Source organism: Globicephala melas, chromosome 15 (assembly GCF_963455315.2).
Source record: "Globicephala melas chromosome 15, mGloMel1.2, whole genome shotgun sequence".
Classification (NCBI taxonomy): Eukaryota; Metazoa; Chordata; class Mammalia; order Artiodactyla; family Delphinidae; genus Globicephala; species Globicephala melas.
The window spans coordinates 62709935-62729989 of NC_083328.1; the positions used below are offsets into that span (position 1 = coordinate 62709935).

At 36.7% G+C, this 20055-nt stretch overlaps 1 protein-coding gene and 1 non-coding gene across 3 annotated transcripts in view; one reads left to right on the top strand and one right to left on the bottom strand.

Annotated features, from left to right (window-relative positions):
* Window positions 1-20055, bottom strand: part of TRPC4AP (transient receptor potential cation channel subfamily C member 4 associated protein) — a 79591-nt gene that overhangs the window by 50790 nt on the left and 8746 nt on the right. For both annotated transcript variants that reach the window (XM_060285199.1, XM_060285198.1), the window contains exons 2-3: window positions 5303-5431; window positions 2141-2257 (exon numbers count right to left, since the gene is read on the bottom strand). In XM_060285199.1, the coding sequence (XP_060141182.1) occupies window positions 2141-2257; window positions 5303-5431 (246 nt within the window). The remainder of the gene's footprint in view (window positions 1-2140; window positions 2258-5302; window positions 5432-20055) is intronic.
* LOC115839407 (small nucleolar RNA SNORA11) lies at window positions 16718-16846 on the top strand. Its single transcript, XR_004034056.1, has one exon. It is a non-coding gene; the product is annotated as a small nucleolar RNA SNORA11 (small nucleolar RNA).

A 20055-nucleotide genomic window follows, 5' to 3' on the forward strand; every position in this document is an offset into this window, starting at 1 on the left:
ACAATGAGGTAATACCAAAAATATAGAAGACTTGAACACTATAAACCAACAAGCTCTGACAGCTATAAAGCATTCTGCCCAGCAACAGCAGAATACACATTCTACTCAAGCACACAGGAATACACACACACACACACACACACACACACACACACACACACACAGGAACACTACTCAGCCATAAAAAAGAATGAAATTTTGCCATCTGCAGCAACATGGATGGACTTGGAGGACATTATGCTAAATGAAATAAGTCAGACAGAGAAAGACAAACACTGTATATCACTTGTATGTGGAATCTAAAAAAGTAAAACACAATAGTGACTATAATAAAAAAGAAGCAGACTCACAGATACAGAGAACAAACTAGTGGCTACCAGTCGGTGGGGGGCAATATAAAGGTGGGAGAGTGGGAGGTACAAACTAGTAAGTCTAAGATAGCCTACAAGGATGTATTGTACAACATGGGGGATACAGCCAATATTTTACAATAACTATAAACAAAGCATAACCTTTAAAAATTGTGAATCACTATATTGTACAACAACTATACTTCAATAAAAATGCAAAAAATAAATTTCGCTTAAAAGAAAAAAAGGGAATTATCTCAAACCAATAACCTAATCTTTCACTTCAATTCACTGGAAAAAGAGGTGCAACACAAAACCAAAGCAAGCAGAAGAAAAGTAATAAGGATTAGAATGGAAACTAATTTAGCAGAGAATAGAAAATAACAGAGAATATCAACGAGATCACCATTGACCTTATAGAAAACAAGAACTACCTTCCTCCTGATGAATACTTTTAACTATTATATATAAAGCCACACTAAGCATCTTTGTATACAAAGCCTTATCTCATTTTGACTTACGTCTTCATGAGAGATTCACACAAATGGAAACAACAGGGCAAAATGAGTAATGATCTTTAAGGTTTTGAAGCATACTACACAAATGCTTTTGAAAAGAGATGCCCCACTTTTCACAGTCATCCAAGAAAAGTATAAGATATTCATCTGCATAGGTTATTATATTTAAAATAAATTCTCTTGAAATAAAGGATGGACTATGTCAATGAATAAATTAAAAGTCCCTGAATGCCAAGTGATGGATCATACCTGGGCCACAGACATAATTCATGAGGTCTACATCTACTGAAAAGCTGGGAGATTCTACATAAGAATCTAGATTTCCTACATCCCTGAGGGCAAAGGTCAATAGGAATGGAAGCCATTTCCTCATAAAAGCAGGCATGCACTCTCTAGTTCATCCTAGTCCCTGAAGTCATTTAATTTATGCAGATCTCCATTTTTTTTCTTTTTTTTTAATAAATTTATTTATTTGGCTGCACTGGGTCTTAGCTGCCACATGCGGGATCTTCATTGCAGCATGCGGGATCTAGTTCCCCGACCAGGGATTGAACCTGGGCACCCTGCACTGGGAATGTGGACTCTTAACCGCTGGACCACCAGGGAAGTCCCAGAGAGACATACCTGTCTTTGTACCTTAAAAAAAAGGGGATATATATATATATATATATATTTTTTTAATTATATTAATTTAATTAATTTATTTATTTTTGGTTGTGCCGGGTCTTAGTTGCGGCATGCATGTGGAATCTAGTTCCCCGACCAGGGAACAAGCCCACGTCCCCTGCACTGGGAGGCAAATTCCTAACCACTGCGCCACCAGATCAATTTACATAAATCAATTATTCTAGTGTAAAAGCTTTGGTGCTTCAATATACGTGAATACCACTGAGCTTCTAAAGATGAAAATTCTGGGGACTTCCCTGGGGGTCCAGCAGTTAAGACTCCACCTTCCAATGCAGGGGGTGTGGGTTCAATCCCTGGTTGGGGAAGATCCCACATGCCACGTGGCCAGAAAAAAAAAACTAGGCCTGTAGTGATAGTTACTCTGTAACTCTGTAAATACACCAAAGATCATTGAATTGTACAAGTAAAGCAAGTGAACTGTATGGTATGTAAGCTATAACTCAGTAAAAATTTTTTAAAAATCATAAAAAAAGATGAAAATTCTGAAATGTTTGCTATAAATTGTAAAATGTTTCCTACCTCCCATTTCAAGAGTTAAATTCCCAAGCCATTAAGTAGCAGTAGTAATAATAAACAACAACTTACATCAACACCTCCAAACAAATCAAAAATATAAGTATTTGGATAAGTGGTTTCTTGGGTAAGTTTCCTCTCTTCAGTAACAAATGCCATAGCCTCCATGGAGAGAAGAGGAGAAATTTCCTAGTGAAAAAGGATACAGAAAGACATTCAGTTTAGCATCCAACACAAACCAGACACCAAAACACCAGTTTGCATTTTAGTCACAACTTGAACTCCCATGAGGTCAAAGACAATGAACCATAAAAAAAAAATCTTACAGAAAAGCTGATACAATAAAAGTTGTTGTAATAGTAGTAATAGCTAACTTATTAAATGCTTATTATGTATCAGGCATGGTTCTAAGTACTTCATCTATTACCTATTTTAATCCTCACAACCCAATGATATAATAGTAATTTATCAGCCCAATTTTACAGATAGGGAGACTGAGACACAAAGAAGTTGTCAATGTCATACAGGGTACGTGACAGAGTCAGGACTTAAACCTAGGAAGTCTGGCTCCTGAGTCTGTGCTTACAAAAGAAAGCAGAACTATTTGGGGTGAAACAGGAGATAGGATAGGAAGAATATAATAGGGCCCTACTCGTTATGCTCCCTTCTCAGGAACCTCGAGGGAAGATGGAACACAGTGGGCTAGAGCAGCAGTTCTCACACAGTGATGAGCATCAGAATCATCTGAAGGGCTTGTTAAAACCCAGACTGCTGGGTCCCACCTGCAGTTTCTGATTTAATAGGTCTGGGGTGGGGCCTGAGAATGTGCATTTATAGTAAGTCTCCAAGTGATGCTGATGTTGGTCCAGGTACCACACATCAAGAAAAAGCAAAAAAAAAAGAAAAAGAAAAAAAGAAAAAGCAGAACCCTCTCTTATGGATAACCTATTATATGCCAAGCACTGGGTTTCTATACTTTAGCCCATTTAATCTTTAAAACAATTCAGTGAAGTGAGTGTAGTTTTACAGGTGAAAAACAAAATCACAAAGTTGTACAAGATCACATAATTAGTAAGTGACTGAACTACTTTCTCTGGGTTTCATTTCTCTCATTTATAAAACTAGAATGTAATTCTGCTGGCAACATGGTACAATGGAAACTGGTTTCAGGAGTAAGACAAATCTGGGCTCACAGCAATAATAGCCACGTGACTTTGGGCAGGTTATGCTGAGTCTGTTTTCTCAACTGAAAAAGGGAACGGAGAAGACATCTGGATTTGCCTGCTCAATATCTCCTTTTCTCTTCCTCAGGCAATAGCCCTACTTCTGTGGAGGAACATGAGGCCACACACAGATGTCAAGATAAGAAATGGACAGCCTAACTCTATTTGGCCCCTCAGTTCACATCTGTGCTTTCCGATTATGTGAGACAATAAAAGATCTTTTTCGCTAATCTGAGTGGGTTACTGTTACCTGCAATCAAAGTATTTTGGACTAATATACTAATACCACCCATCTCACAGAGTTATCATAAAAATTAAATATGCCTGGTACACAGTACATTTCAAGTAAGTATTTGCTGAGTGCATAAAGAAATGATGATCACATAGCAAGCACTCAAAATATTAATTTCCCTCTTTCATCTACCTCATATCTCAGAGATTTTGCAGGAATCAAATGAAATAATGCATTATTCCTTGCAAAAGGTTTTCAAACAAGTGTAAGACACTATTTCTATCCTAATCAGACTGTGAGAAGATCAAGAAGACAAAATGCCTTCTTTTTAATTAAATTTTTATTTGGGAATGATTTTCAACTTACAAAAAAGTTGTATAGACAAAACATCTCTTCTATTTTTTTAAAGATTTATTATTTATTAATTAATTAATTTATTTCTGGCTGTGTTAGGTCTTAGTTGCAGCATGCAGGGTCTTCGTTGAGGCACGCGGGATCTTTCGTTGCAGTGTGCAGGTTTCTCTCTAGTTGTGGCGTGCGGGTTTTCTCTTCTCTAGTTGTGGCACGTAGGCTCCAGGGCACCTGGGCTCCGTAGTTGTGGCACGCGGGTTCCAGAGCACGTGGGCTCTGTAGTTTGCGGCACGCAGGCTCTCTAGTTGAGGCACACGGGCTCAGTAGTTGTGGCAAGTGGGCTTAGTTGCCCTGCAGCATGTGGGATCTTAGTTCCCTCACCAGGGATTGAACCCGTGTTCCCGCCAGTGGTAAAGGCGGATCCTTTACCACTGGACCACCAGGGAAGTCCCAAACGTCTCTTCTCAAAGGTACAGACTAAACTTTTTGGCCCTATTATATATACTTTTTTTTTTTTTTTGCGGTACACGGGCCTCTCACTGCTGTGGCCTCTCCCGTTGCGGAGCACAGGCTCCAGACGTGCAGGCTCAGAGGCCATGGCTCACGGGCCCAGCCGCTCCGCGGCATGTGGGATATTCCCAGACCGGGGCACGGACCCATGTCCCCTGCATCGGCAGGCGGACTCTCAACCACTGCGCCACCAGGGAAGCCCCTGGCCCTATTTTTAAACGACTTCTTATGCGATATAATAAACAGAACTTCACCTCTGAAAAACATTATATCGTTTCATTATGATCAAATATAACTTGCATGGGTTTTAGCTACATTAGAGCCAGTAATCTAAATTCAAAGTTGGACCCACCTCCCCAAGCTGAAGTCTGACCTACTAAATAAGAAACTCTGCCGGTAGGGCCCAGGACTCTGTTTTAACAAGCCTTCCAGGTGACTCTGATACACACTCAAGATTGAGAACAACTGCCCTAGATGTCTATGCATTCTTTCCATCCCTCTCCCAACCACCAGGCCCAGTCCCTTCATCTTTATATGCTAGTCATAATTATCAACAGCCACAAGGCTACTTCTTGAACCTTCAGCAAAATGGGATCTTTTAAATCCTGTTGAAAAAGAAGGTAACCTAATCCCAGGGCACAGGCCTCCTTAATTAAGCAAGCACTGATACAAAACAAATGTGAATAAAACCCAAAAGTATATACACAGGAAACTTAATGGTGATTATCTCTGGATGGTGGGGGATTATTGGGGATTTTTATTTTCTTGTTTGCACTTTTTCTGAACTTCCCAAATTTTCTATAGCTTATGCAATAAAAACAGACTATTTTAAAAAGTAGGCGGAAGAAGAGAAAAAAATCAGACATCTTGTATCATCTGGAGACCCTGAATGCAGTCCCTCCAAGTCCCCTAAGTTACCTTGAGGATGTTCTGGCACTCAATGAAGTCACTGTGGAGGTGGCTGGTTGCATACAGCTTAAGGAGCAGCTGAGGAATTCCACTCCATTTGGACTGTTTGTCCCTCTCCGTCAAAAAAGTTTCAGTGAACTGTGAGGCAAAAGAAAAAAAAAAAAAAAGAGGAAAAGTTTACTGGTGAGGAAAGAACTACTAGCATATACAGCAAAAGAGAGCAGCTGGCTCCCAAACCCACACAGGACAAATAATTCAAAGGTCTTTCTAGAAACGTTCAGAAGTTCCCCAACAGCCTGCAAGATAAAAGTCCAGCTCCTTGCTCATGATACACACCCTTCCTATTCTATCACCTACTTTCCTCTCTAGCTTCATCTCTTTCCCAGTGCCCGCTCTAGGCTCCAGATGTACATGTTCTCTCTCTATGCCTCTCTGCACATGCTTTTCCCCTGCCTACAGAGCTGTGTACCTGTATATATGGTATGCCATCTGTGTGGGGAGAAAATAAACCTAAGGTCGGGGCAAGGTGGGTAATTATTTACACACACCCATATACAGTTGACCCTTAAACACAGGTTTGAACTGCGTGGGTCCTCTTATATATGGGATTTTTTTCAATAGTAAATACTACAGTACTACACAATCCACGATTGGTTGAATCCACAAGTGCAGGGAAACTGCAGGTATGGAGGGCCGACTCAAAGCTATACAAGAATTTTCAACTGTGGAGGGTCAGTGCCCCGACCCCCTGTATTGTTCAAGGGTGAACTCTACCGCCACAGAACATCTTTGGATGTCTTTTCTATCTGGAAAGCTCCTTCTCCTCCCTGCCTTTTCTACCCAGAAAGCTCTTTCTCCTAAATGCAAGCCACAAAACCAGAAATTTTCCTTGATAGGCCTTCCCCTCTCTCCTTTCTAAGAGTCTGGGGCCTTATCTAACATTTATCATATTGTATCATAATTACTGGCTCATTTGTCCCCCCCTCCTGTAGACCACAAGCTCCTTCAGAGTAGGTACCAAGCTGTGTTTATTGTGCACACCTTCTTTCTCTCAAAGAATACCAGACACAGATCAGACACTCAGTAAATGTGTGAAGGCATGAGCAATAGCCTAGTCTAATGACAGGTTCATTAATCAATATGGCAGTGTCTACTTTGGGGACACAGCATTATCAGGTGCCAGAAGTCAATTATTTTCATGTACACTTGTCCCTCAATTAGATCAAAAGTTCACTGTAATTTATTACAGGACATGCACATCTTCAATAACATCTTAGCCTATCCGGACGCATATCAGTCCTATGACCTTGAGCAAGTCCCATTATTCTTCCTGAGCTTGTTTTCTTAGATTGTAAAAATAAGATAATACAGGGGTAATGGGAGGTAATGAGATGTTTGTGAAAGTAATTTGTATTAGGGTGAACCATAGGAAATTACCACTTCCGTAGGTCTAAATGATTATCAGAAATTTTATATACTTCAAGCAAGCTCAAATCAAGGCAAGCCCCAGAACTATGAAAAAACATCTTTCCCTTCCTTGAAAGGAAAGAAAGAGAAGACGATAATGGTTTCACGGGACTCAGCAAAAGCAGTGCTTACAGACAAATTTATAGTTAGAAACATTTATATTAAAAAGGAGAGAGGATCTCAGATGATCTTATCTTCCACAATAAGAAACTAGGAGAAAAAAGGAATAAACCAAACCCAAAGCAAGCACAAGGAAATTAAAAAGATCATTGCAAAAATAAGTGATATAGAGAAAAGAAAAATGACAGAGAATAATCAACAAAATCAAATTTGGTTCTTTGAAAAACCAACAATATTGAAAATAGTTACAGTGACCAACTCACACTGACTCAACTATATTCAGGAATGTAAGAGGGGACAATACTACCAATTTTAAGGAAATAAAAAGGTTTACAAGGAAGTACTAGGAGCAACTGTATGCCAACAAACTACATAACTTAGATGAAATATACAGATTCCCAGAAAGACACAAACAACAGAAACTGACTCAAGAAGAAACAGAAAATCTGACATACCTACAACAATTAAAGAGATCAAATTAGTAATTTAATAGGAAAGGAAGAAAGGGAGGGAGGGAGCAAGTAAGGAAGGAAAGAAACTACCCACAAAGAAAAGCCCAAGTCCAGATGCTTCACTGGTAAATTCTACTGAACATTTAACGAGAAATTAGCAAATACTTCACAGACTCTTCCATAAAACAGAAGAGGAGGGAACAGGTCCCAACTCATTCTATGAGGCTACTATTATTCTGATACCAAAACCAAACAAAGATATTAAAAGAAAACTTATAGAACAATATCTCTGATGAATATAAACACAAAAACGCCCAGCAAAATAGCTGATCCTTGAACAACATGGGGGTTAGGGGTGACAACTGCCCATACAGTTGAATTTTACAATCAGCCCTGTATCAACAGTTCCATATCCACAGATTCAACCGCAGATCATGTAGTACTGCAGTAAGTATTTATTGAAAACAATCCACATATAAGTGGACTCATGGAATTCAAACCTATTGTTCAAGGATCAGCTGTGCCAGCAAACCTAGTCCAACAATATGTAAAAAGGATTATACAACAGACAAAGCAAGATGCATGTCAGGAATGCAAGGTTGGGTCAAACATGAAAACTAATCAATCTGATAAAGGGCCGTTAATCAAAATTCCACAGCTATCATCATAATTAATGGTGAAAGCCTGAAAGGCAAATATATTGTAAAGGCTGAGGATCAACCACTTAAATAAGCTATATGAAAATTAAAAGACAAAAAACTGTAAAGTCAACTGTAACTATAATAAACAATAAAGGGATAAACATAAAGATATAAAACTATGACATCAAAAACAAAATGTGAGGGAGAGGAGTAAAAAAATGCAGATCTTTTAGAATGCATTTGAACTTACATGACTATTAGTTTAAAACAAGTCAATACAGTTAAAAGTCAACATATATGAATGTCATAGTAACCACAAATCAAAACCTAAAATAGATACACAAACACTAGAGAAAAAGGAACATAAGCACGCCACTAAAGAAAATCGTCAAACCACAAAGGAAGAAACTAAAAGAAGAAAAAGAGAACAGAGGAGAACTACAAAAACAACCAGAAAACAAGTAACAATAGGGACTTCCCTGGTGGTACAGTGGTTAAGAATCTGCCTGCCATTGCAGGGGACACAGGTTCAATCCCTGGTCCGGGAAGATCCCACATGCTGCAGAGCAACTAAGCCCATGCGCCACAACTACTGAGCCTGAGATCTAGAGCACGCACACCACAACTACTGAAGCCCACGTGCCAAGAGCCTGTGCTCTGAAACAAGAGAAGCCACTGCAATGAGAGGCCCACGCACTGCAACAAAGAGTAGCCTCTGCTCACCGCAACTTGAGAAAAGCCTACATGCAGCAACGAAGACCCAACGTGGCCAAAAATAAATAAATTTTTTTAAAAAAGGAAAGAAGGCCCTGATCGTTTAAAAAAAAAAAGTAACAATAAGTACATACAAGGCAGTAAGTACATACCTATCAATAATCATTTTAAATGTCAATGGACTAAATGCTCCCATTAAAAGACATAGGGTGGCTGACTGGGTAAAAAACCAAGACCCATCTATATGTTGCTTATAAAAGACTCATTTCAGAGCTAAAAACACACCTGAAAGTGAGGGAATAGAAAAAGACATTTCATGCAAACGGAAATAACAGGAAAGAATACTCATATCAGACAAAATAGACTTTAAAGCAAAGTATATAACAAAAAAAGAAGGGCATTATATAATAGTAAAGGAATCAACAGAAGAGAGAATATAACATTCATTTACATATATTCACTTAATACAGAAGAACCTAAATACATAAAGCAAACATTAACAAACATAAAAGGAGAAGTTGACAATAACACAATAACAGTAGGGGATTTAACACCCCACTTACATCAATAGACAGATCACTGACACAGAAAATCAATAATGAAACAGTGGTCTTAAATAACACATTAGACCAGTTGTACTTAATAGGTATCTACAGGACAGTCCATCCAAAAAAAGAACATACATTCTTTTCAAGTGCACATGGAACATTCTCCAGGAAAGACCACATGCTAGGCCACAAAACTAGTCTCAACAAATTTAAGTGCATAGATAATTATGTCAAGCATTTTTTCTGACCACAACAGTATGAAACTAGAAACCAATTACAAGAAAAATGGGGAAAAAACACAAACAGGTGGAGACTAAAATAAACTACCAAAAAACCAATGGGTCACTGAAGAAATCAAAGAGGAAATCAGAAAATACCCAAAGAATGAAAATGGAAACACAACATTCTAAAATCTGAGATGCAGCAAAAGCAGTTCTAAGAGGGGAGTTTATAGTGATACAGGCCTATATCAAGAAACAAAACAAAAATCTCAAATAAAGAACCTAACCTACTATCTAAAGGAATTAGAAAGAAGAACAAACAAAGCCCAAAGTCGCAGAAGGAAGGAAATAATAAAAATCAGAGAGGAAATATATAAGAGAAACCAAAAAAAAAAAAATAGAAAAGATCAATGAAACCAAGATCTAGTTTTTTTTTAAGATAAAACAAAACTGTTAAGCCTTTAGCCAGAAAGAGAGAGGACCCAAATAAACAAAATAAGAAATGAAAGAGGAGAAATAACAACTGATATCAGAGATACAAAAAAATCACAAGCAAATATTATGATCAGTTATGTGCCAACAAGTTGGACAACCTAGAAGAAATGGACAAATTTCTAGAAACATACAACCTTCCAATACTGAATCAGGAAGAAACAGACAATCTGAACAGCTTGATCACTAATAGTGTAACTGAATTTAAAATTTAAAAAACTTCCAGCAAACAGAAGTCCAGGACCAGACAGCTTCACAGGAGAATTCTACCAAACATATAAAGAAGAAATAATACCTATACTCAAACTATTCCAAAAAATTGAAGAGGATGGAACACTCCCAAATTCCTTCTACCAGGCCACCATTACCCTGATATCAAAACCAAAGACACTACAAAACAAAATTACAGGCCAATATTTCTGATGAATATAGATGCAAAAATCCTCAACAAAATACTAGCAAACCAAATTCAACAATATATAAAAGTGATCATACATCATGATAAAGTGAGATTTATTCCAGAGATGCAAGGATGGTTCAATATCCGCAAATCAATCAGTGATACACCACATTAACAAAAGAAAAGGATAAAAAATCACATGATCGTCTCAATAGATACAGAAAAAGCATTTCACAAAATTCAACATACATTCATGATAAAAACTCTTGTCAAAGTTGGTAATACAGAGAACATATCTCAACATAATAAAGGTCATTTATGACAAACCCACAGCTAACATCATACTCAACAGTGAAAAGCTGAGAGATTGTCTTCTGAAATCAGGAAAAAGACAAGGATGCCACTCTTGCTACTTCTATTTAACGTAGTATTGGAAGCCATACCCACAGCAATCAGACAAGAAATAAAAGGCATCCAGAGTGGAAGGAAAGAAGTAAAACTGTCACTATTTGCAGATGACATGACACCATATATAGAAAACCCTAAAATTTCCACCAAAAAACTATTAGAATAAATGAATTCAATAAAGTTGCAGAACACAAGATTAACATACAGAAATCTGTTGCTTTTATATACACTAATAATGAACTATCAGAAAGAGAAAACAAGAAAACAATCGCACTTAAAATCATACCAAAAAGAATACCTAGAAATAAACTTAACCAAGGAGGTAAAATATATATACTCGGAAGACTATAAAACACTTATGAAGGAAATTAAGATTGATACATAGAAATGGAAAGATATCCTGTGTTCTTAGATTAGAATGATATTGTTAAAATGTCCATACATCCAAAGCAATCTACAGATTTAATGCAATCCCTATGAAAATACCCATGGCATTTTTCACAGAACTAGAACAAATTCCTAAAATTTATATGGAGCCACAAAAGACCTTGTATTCCCACAGCAATCCTGAGGAAAAAAGAACAAAGCTGGAGATAACACAATCCCTGATTTGAGACTATACTACAAAACCACAGTAACCAAAACTGCACAATACTGGCACATACATGCAGACACACAGATCAGTGGAACAGAATAGAGAGCCCAGAAATAAACCCCCACACTTATGGTCAATTAATTTACAACAAAGGAGAAAAGAATATACAATAAGAAAAGACAGTCTCTTCCGTAAGTGGTGTTGGGAAAACTGTACAGCTACATGATAAACAATGAAATCTGTAACAAACACTGTAAAACAACTATACTTCAATAAAATAAATTTTTAAAAAATATGAACATTTTCTCACACCATATAAAAAATAAACTCAAAATGGATTAAAGACCTAAATGTAAGACTGGAAACCATAAAACCCCTAGAAGAGAACACAGACAGAACACACGTTGACATAAATCATAGCAGTATGTTTTTGTACCAGTCTCCTAAGGCAAAAGAAACAAAAGCAAAAATAAATAAATGGGACCTGATCAAACTTAAAAGCCTTTGCACAGCAAAGGAAACCATCAACATGAAAAGGCATAACCTACTGAATGGGAGAAAATATCTGCAAATATATGACTGATAAGGTATTAATATCTAAAATATATAAACAGTTCATACTACTCAAATCAAAAATACAAACAACCCAATTAGCAGAAACTAGCTTAACATTGTAAGTCAACTATACTTTAAGAGAATAGAGAAAAAAAATATAAACAACCCAATTTAAAAATGGGTGGAAGACCTAAATAGACATTTTTTTGAAAGAAGACTAAACACGGCCAGGAGGCACATGAAAAGATGCTCAACATTGCTAATCATCAGAGAAATGCAATACAAAACCACAGTAAGATATCAGTTCACAGGAGGATGTGGAGAAAAGGGAACCCTAGAACACTGTTGGTGAGAATGTAAATTGTTTCAGCCAGTACAGAGAACAGTATAGAGATTCCTCAAAAAACTGAAAACAGAATTACTGCATGATACAACAATTCCACTATTGGCTGTATATCTGAGGAAAACGAAAATAGTAATTCAAAAAGAAACATGCACCCCAATGTTCATAGCAGCACTATTTACAATAGCCAAGAAATGGAAGCAGCCTAAGCGTCCATCAACAGACGAATGGATAAAGAAGATGTGGTATATATATATACAACAGAATACAAGGTTGCAGGATACAAAATCAATATACAACATACTCAGCAATAAAAAAGGATGAAAGGACCTAGAAGGTATTATGCTTAGTGAACTAAGTCAGACAGAGAAAGACAAATACTGTATATTATCACTCATATGTGGAATCTAAAAAATAAAACGAACGAATATAACGAAACAGAAACAGGCTGAGATACTGTGAACTAGTGGTTACCAGTGGAAAGAGGGGAGGGGCAATAAGAGATACAAACTACTATGTATAAAATAAATAAGCAACAAGGATATTTTGTATAGAACAGGGAAATATAGCCATTATTTTACAGTCACTTTAAACAGAGTATAATCCGTAAAAATACTGAATCACTATGTTGTACACCTGAAACAATATGATACTGTAAATCAACTACACTTCAATTAAAAAAAGAAAAAGAAAAACTGCGGAAATCTGAATAAAGTATGGACAAAAGTTCAGGACCAGATGGCTTCAGAGGTGAATTCTATCAAACATTTAGAGAAGAGTTAACACCTATCCTTCTCAAACTCTTCCAAAAAACTGCAGATGGAGGAATACTCCCAAACTCGTTCTATGAGGCCACCATCACCCTGATACCAAAATCAGACAAAGATATCACAAAAAAAGAAAATTACAGACCAATATCACTGATGAACATAGATGCAAGAATCCTCAACAAAATACCAGCAAACCGAAACCAACAACACATTAAAAAGATCATACACTGGACTTCCCTGGTGGCGCAGTGGTTAAGAATCCACCTGCCAATGCAGGGGACATGGGATCGAGCCCTGGTCTGGGAACAACCCACATGTCGCGGAGCAACTAAGCCCACGCGCCACAACTACTGAGCCTGCACTCTAGAGCCTGCAAGCCACAACTACTGAGCCTGAGTGCCACAACTACTGAAGCCCGCACACCCAGAGCCCATGCTCTGTAACAAGAGAAGCCATCAGAATCAGAAGCCCACGCACTGCATGAAGAGTAGCCTCCACTCACTGCAACTAGAGAAAGCCCACACACAGCAATGAAGACCCAACGCAGCCAATAAATAAACAAATAAATAAATTTATATACATATATATAAAAAGATCATACACCATGATCAAGTGGGATTTATCCCAAGGATGCAAGGATTCTTCAACATGTGCAAAACAATGTGATACACCATATTAAAAATTAAAGGAAAAAAGCATATGATCACCTCAACAGATGCAGAAAAAGATTCTGACAAAATTCAACACCCATTTATGATAAAAACTCTCCAGAAAGTGGTCATAGAGGGAACCTACCTCAACATAATAAAGGCAATATACGACAAACCCACAGCAAACATCATTCTGGTGATGGTGTGGGTGAAAAACTGAAAGCATTTCATCTAAGATCAGGAAAAAGACATGGATGTCCACTCTGGCCACTATTATTCAACACAGTTGGAAGTCCTAGCCACAGGAATCAGAAAGGAAAAAGAAATAAAAGAATACAAATTGGAAAAGAAAAAGTAAAACTGTCACTGTTTGCAGATGACATGATACCATCCATAGAAAATCATAAAGATGTCACCAGAAAACTATTAGAACTAATCAATGAATTTGGTAAGGTTGCAGAATACAAAATTAATGCACAGAAATATTTTGCATTCCTATACACTAACAACAAAAGATCAGAAAGACAAATTAAGGAAACACTCCCATTTACCACTGCAACAAAAAGAATAAAATACCTAGAAATAAACCTACCTAAGGAGGCAAAAGACCTGTACTCAGAAAACTATAAAACACTGATGAAAGAAATCAAAGATGACACAAACAAATCGAGAGATATACCATGTTCCTGGATTGGAAGAATCAATATTGTGAAAATGACTATACTAACCAAAGGAATCTACAGATTCAATGCAATCCCTATCAAATTACCAATGGCACTTTTCACAGAATTAGGACAAAAAATCATACAATTTGCATGGAAACACAAAAAAGACCCCGAATAGCCGAAGCAATCTTCAGAAAGAAAAATGGAGCTGAAGGAATCAGGCTCCCCAACTTCAGACTATACTACAAAGCTACAGTAATCAAGACAGTATGGTACTGGCACAAAAACAAATATAGATCAATGGTACAGGATAGAAAGCCCAGATAAACCCACACATGTATGGTCACCTAATCTATGACAAAGGAGGCAAGAATATACAATGGACAACTACATGTAAAAGAATGAAATTAGAATACTCCCTAACACCATACACAAAAATAAACACAAAATGGATTAAAGACCTAAATGTAGGACCAGACACTATAAAACTCTTAGAGGAAAACATAGGAAAAACACTCACTGATGTAAAACACAGCAAGATCTTTTATGACCTACCTCCTAGAGTAATGAAAATAAAAACAAAGATAAGCAAATGGGACCTAATTAAACTTAAAAGCTTTTGCACAGCAAAGGAAACCATAAACAAGACGAAAAGACAACTCACAGAATGGGAGAAAATATTTGCAAACGAAGCAACAGACAAAGGATTAACCTCCAAAATATACAAACAGCTCATGCAGCTCAGTATCAAAAAAAACAAACAAACAACCCAATCAAAAAATGGGCAGAAGACCTAAATAGACATTTCCGCAAAGAAGGCATACAGATGGCCAAGAGGCACATTAAAAGATGCTCAAAATCACTATTAGAGAAATGTAAATCAAGACTACAATGAGGTATCACCTCACACTGGTCAGAATGGCCCATCAAAAAATCTACAAACAATAAATGCTGGAGAGGGTGCAGAGAAAGGGAACCCTCTTGCACCGTTAGTGGGAATGTAAATTGATATAGCCACTGTGGAGAACAGTATGGAAGTTCCTTAAAAAACTAAAAATAGAACTACCATATGACCCAGCAATCCCACTACTGGGCATATACCCTGAGAAAACCATAATTCAGAAAGACACACGTAACCCAATGTTTACTGCAGCACTATTTACAATAGCCAGGACATGAAACAACCTAAATGTCCATCGAAAGATGAATGGGTGAAGAAGATGTGGTACACATATATAACAGAATATTACTCAGCCATAAAAAGAAATGAAATTGGGTCATTTGTAGAGATGTGGATGGACCTAGAGTCTGTCATACAGAGTGAAGTAAATCAGAAAGAGTAAAACACATATATATGGAATCTAGGAAAATGGTACAGATGAACCTATTTGCAGGGCAGGAATAGAAAGGTTGACCTAGAGAACAGATGTGTGGACATGGGGGGGAAGGGGAGGCAGGATGAATTGGGAGATTAGGCTTGACATAAATACACTATCATGTGTAAAACAGATAGCTAGTGGGAACCTGCTGTAGCACAGGGAGCTCAGCTCAGTGCTCTCTGATGACCTAGATGGATGGGTTCGGGGTGGGGGTGGGAGGTCCAAGAGGGAGGGGATATATGTATACATATAGCTGATTCACTTCACTGTACAGCGGAAACTAACACAACATTGCAAAGCAATTATACTCCAATAAAAAAAAATTTTTAATAAAAAATAAAACAAATGAATATAACAGAAACAGACTCACAGATACTGAGAACAAACTAGTGGTTACCAGTGGAAAGAGGGGAGAGACAATAAGAGATACAAACTACTATGTATAAAATAAATAAGCAACAAGGATATTTTGTACAGCACAGGGAAATATAGCCATTATTTTAGAGTAACTTTAAATGGAGTATAATCCATAAAAATACTGAATCACTATGTTGTACACCTGAAACAATATGATATTGTAAATCAACTATACTTCAAGTAAAAAAAGAAAAGAAAAATTGGGGATATCTGAATAAAGTATGGACTTTACTTTTAAAAAAACTGAAAGCCTGAATGAGTTCCCAAAATGATCAAGAAAATGACATATACGTTAACCCTCACCACTTCTATTTAACATTGTACTAGAGATTCTAGCCAGAGCAACAAGGCAAGAAAAAGAAATAAGGGCATGCAGATTGAAAAGGAATTTGTAAAATGATATTTACAGATGCTATCATCTTGCATACAGAATATACTAAGGAACCCCCCCCCACACACACACACAATTAGAGCTAATAAATAAGTTCAGCAAGATTGCAGGATACGAAATCAATATAGAAAAATCACGTGAATTTCTATACACCTGCAATGAAGAATCCAAAAGTGAAAATAAGAAAGCAATCCCATGGGTGTGCTCAGAGCAGGGGTCTGAAGAAATGGCTCGTCTGTTTACAACACACCCAACAGGAACCTGGGTTCACTGTGACAAGGGGCACAAAACTTGTGGCCTTCCTATGAACAAATACCCAATATGTATCCCCCTGCACTTTTACGTGGCTACCAGGCAGGACCAGTGGGACAGGGCTCAGTACTGGAAGGAAATCTACAGTATTTAGTGGGGGAGTTTGCCACCTAGAGCCTGTCTGGTCTATGCATGGGTGGGCCATGAGTGGTCTTATAGGCATTAGGGCTTTGAACCCCTATCTTCAAGGAAAAAAGAAAAATAGATTCCAACTATATGCCATCCTGGAAAAGACAAAACAATGGAGACAATAAAAAGATCAATGGTTGCCAGGAGTTTGGGGGGAGAGGGGAGATGAATACACAGAGTACAGATGTTTTTATGAGTGGTGAAAATACTTTGTATGACATTATAATGATTTTATGTCACCATACTTTTGTCCAAACCCATAGAACGTGCAACACTATTCACTTCATTATAGTGAACCCTAAGATGAACTAGGAACTTTGGTGATTATGATGTGTCAGGGCAGTTCAGCCTTGGTTAAAAAAAAAAGTCTTAAAAAGAATTAACACGCAGGGTAGACGTTTTTGGCAAAATTTTGTTTCACTTTTATATATGTATACATATTATATATGTGTGTGTGTTGGACTGTGATATGAAATGTACTTTTTAGATTAAAAAAATTGCCAGCTACTGTATTTATACTGGCAAATAAAAGCACAAATTAATCTCAAAAAAAGAGAAAGCAATCCCATTTATAACATCATCAAAAAGAATGAAGTACTTACGAATAAATTTAACAAAAGGGATACAAGACTTGTACAATGAAACTACAAAACATCATTGAAAGAAATTAAAGAAGTAAAGAAAACCTAAATAAATGGAAAGTCATCCATGTTCAAAGATTGGAAGACTTAATATTTCTAATATGCCAATACCCTCAATATTGATTCATTGTAGTTCCTATCAAAATCCCAGATGGCTTCACTGCAGAAATTGACACTACATCTAATAACTACTCACTACACATTCTTTGCAAGTACACAGAACGTTTACAAAATGACCAGTTGCTAGGCCATGGAGCAAAATTCAACATATTTAAATGAACTGAAATACAAACTATGTTCCCTGACTGCAGTGCAGTCAGCCTAAAATCTGTAACAGAAGGATAATTATAAAACTCCAATGTTTGGAAATTAAGAAATACCTCTTCTAAAAAATGCATAGGTCAAAGAAGAAATCAAAGTAGAAATTTGAAAATATTCTGAAATAAATGACACTGAAAACACTACAGATCAAAATTCGTGGGGTCCAACTAAAGCTATGACTAGTGGCCAGGATAAACTTGATACCAAAACCCGGTGAAAGGAAAATTATAGGCTACTTTCACTCATGAACACAGAAGGATAAAAATCCTAATAAAAAAATTAGTGAATCAAATTTAGCAATCTAAAAAGGATGAAATTTTGAATCAGAAATTCAGATTTGGTTTAATATTTGAAAATTGTACTCAATGTAATTCACATTAATAACACAAGGAAAACAATTATATGAACATCTCAATGCAGAAAAAGCATTCTGATAGAATTCAACATCATAAACTCAAACTCAGAAAAGAAGTGAACTAATAACAGTATCTACAGAACATCTTCAGCAAACATCATACTTAATGGTTAAACGTTTAAGGCTCTCCCTCTTAGATCAGGAACATGCCAATTCAATTCACTGTACTGGAGCATCCCAAACAGCACATTTAGGCAAGGAAAAAAAAAAAAGATGTAAGATTGGAAAGGATAAAAGCTTCATTTGCAGATATGATATTCGCAGATGACTGTATACATATACAATCCAAAATAACCTAAAGGTAAAGTATTAAAATATAGAGCAATATAAATGCTGAAGCAATAGAAAAATCAATCTTGTTTTTATCTTACAGCTATCGTGAGAAGACGCAATTTAAAAAACACTATTTACGATACCATCAAATCATGTCAAATGCCAAGGAATAAATCTAACAAAAGTTATGCAAGACCACTATATAGAAAACTACATACATAAGACATTATCAAGAGAGATTAAGGGAGACCAGATCAGAGAAAAAGGGGAGTAAGGGCAGGAGAGAGAGAATGAATGTGTTGTACTGAATAGATTGAAGGCAATCCCAATCAAAATTTTTTTGTAAAAATGTACAAGCTCATTCTAAAATGTATACGGAAATGGCAAAGGGGCTAGAAGAGCCAAAGAAATCTTGAAGATAAGTAGGAGAAGCTATTCTTCTGATTCAATATTCTATAACCAAAATCAACACACATAAAGTTACAGAAAATAGGACAATGTGATTTCAGTGTAAGGGTAAATGGACAGACCAGAGAAACAGAACAGACATGAAACAGATGTGAAAACAAACACTACAGAGCACTGGACGGACAAAAAAGACTTTTCAATAAATAACAGGTCAACTTGGTATCTCTATTGAAAAGCTCACACCACATCCAAAAATAAATTCCAAGTGGAGTGTATGTTTAAATGGAAAAGGCAAAACAATAAAGTTTCTAGAAGATAAATAGAAGGGTAGGCAAAGATTTATTAAACAGAATACAAAAAGCACTAACCATAAAGGAAAATAGTTATACAATGAGTCGTATTAAAATAAAGCACTTCTGTTCATCAAAATATCTTTTTAGAGACTAAAAAGGCAAGCCACCAAATAAGAGAAGCTATCTGCAAAACATCACCACAAAGGGCTCTTATCTAGCTAATAAAAAGAACTTCAAATCAATTAAAAAAAAAAAAGAACGAAAAACCCCACCAGAAAAATGTGCAAAAGATTTGAACAGGTAATCCACAAGAGAGAATGTCCAAATGGCCAGTAAACTTCTGAAAAGGTGCTTAACTTCATGAGTCATGAGGGAAACACAAACTAAAACCATAATGAGATTCTACTGCTCACACACTAGAATGACTAAAATTAAAAAGACCGGCAGCACCATAGGTTAGCGAGAACATGGAACAACAGCAACTCATATACACTGCTGGTGGGATTGTAAATTAATACAACCACTTGGGAAACAGTTCAGCAACAGCTGCTGATGCTGAACCTATGTATATCCTATAACCCAGCAATTCTACTTCTAAGTATATACCCAAAAGAAATTGTGCATATACACATCAAGAGACATGTACAAGAATGTTCACATAAGCATTATTCACGATAGCTAAAAACTGGAAAGATCCCAAATACTCATCAAAAGTACAATGAATTAACTGTGGTTTAATACC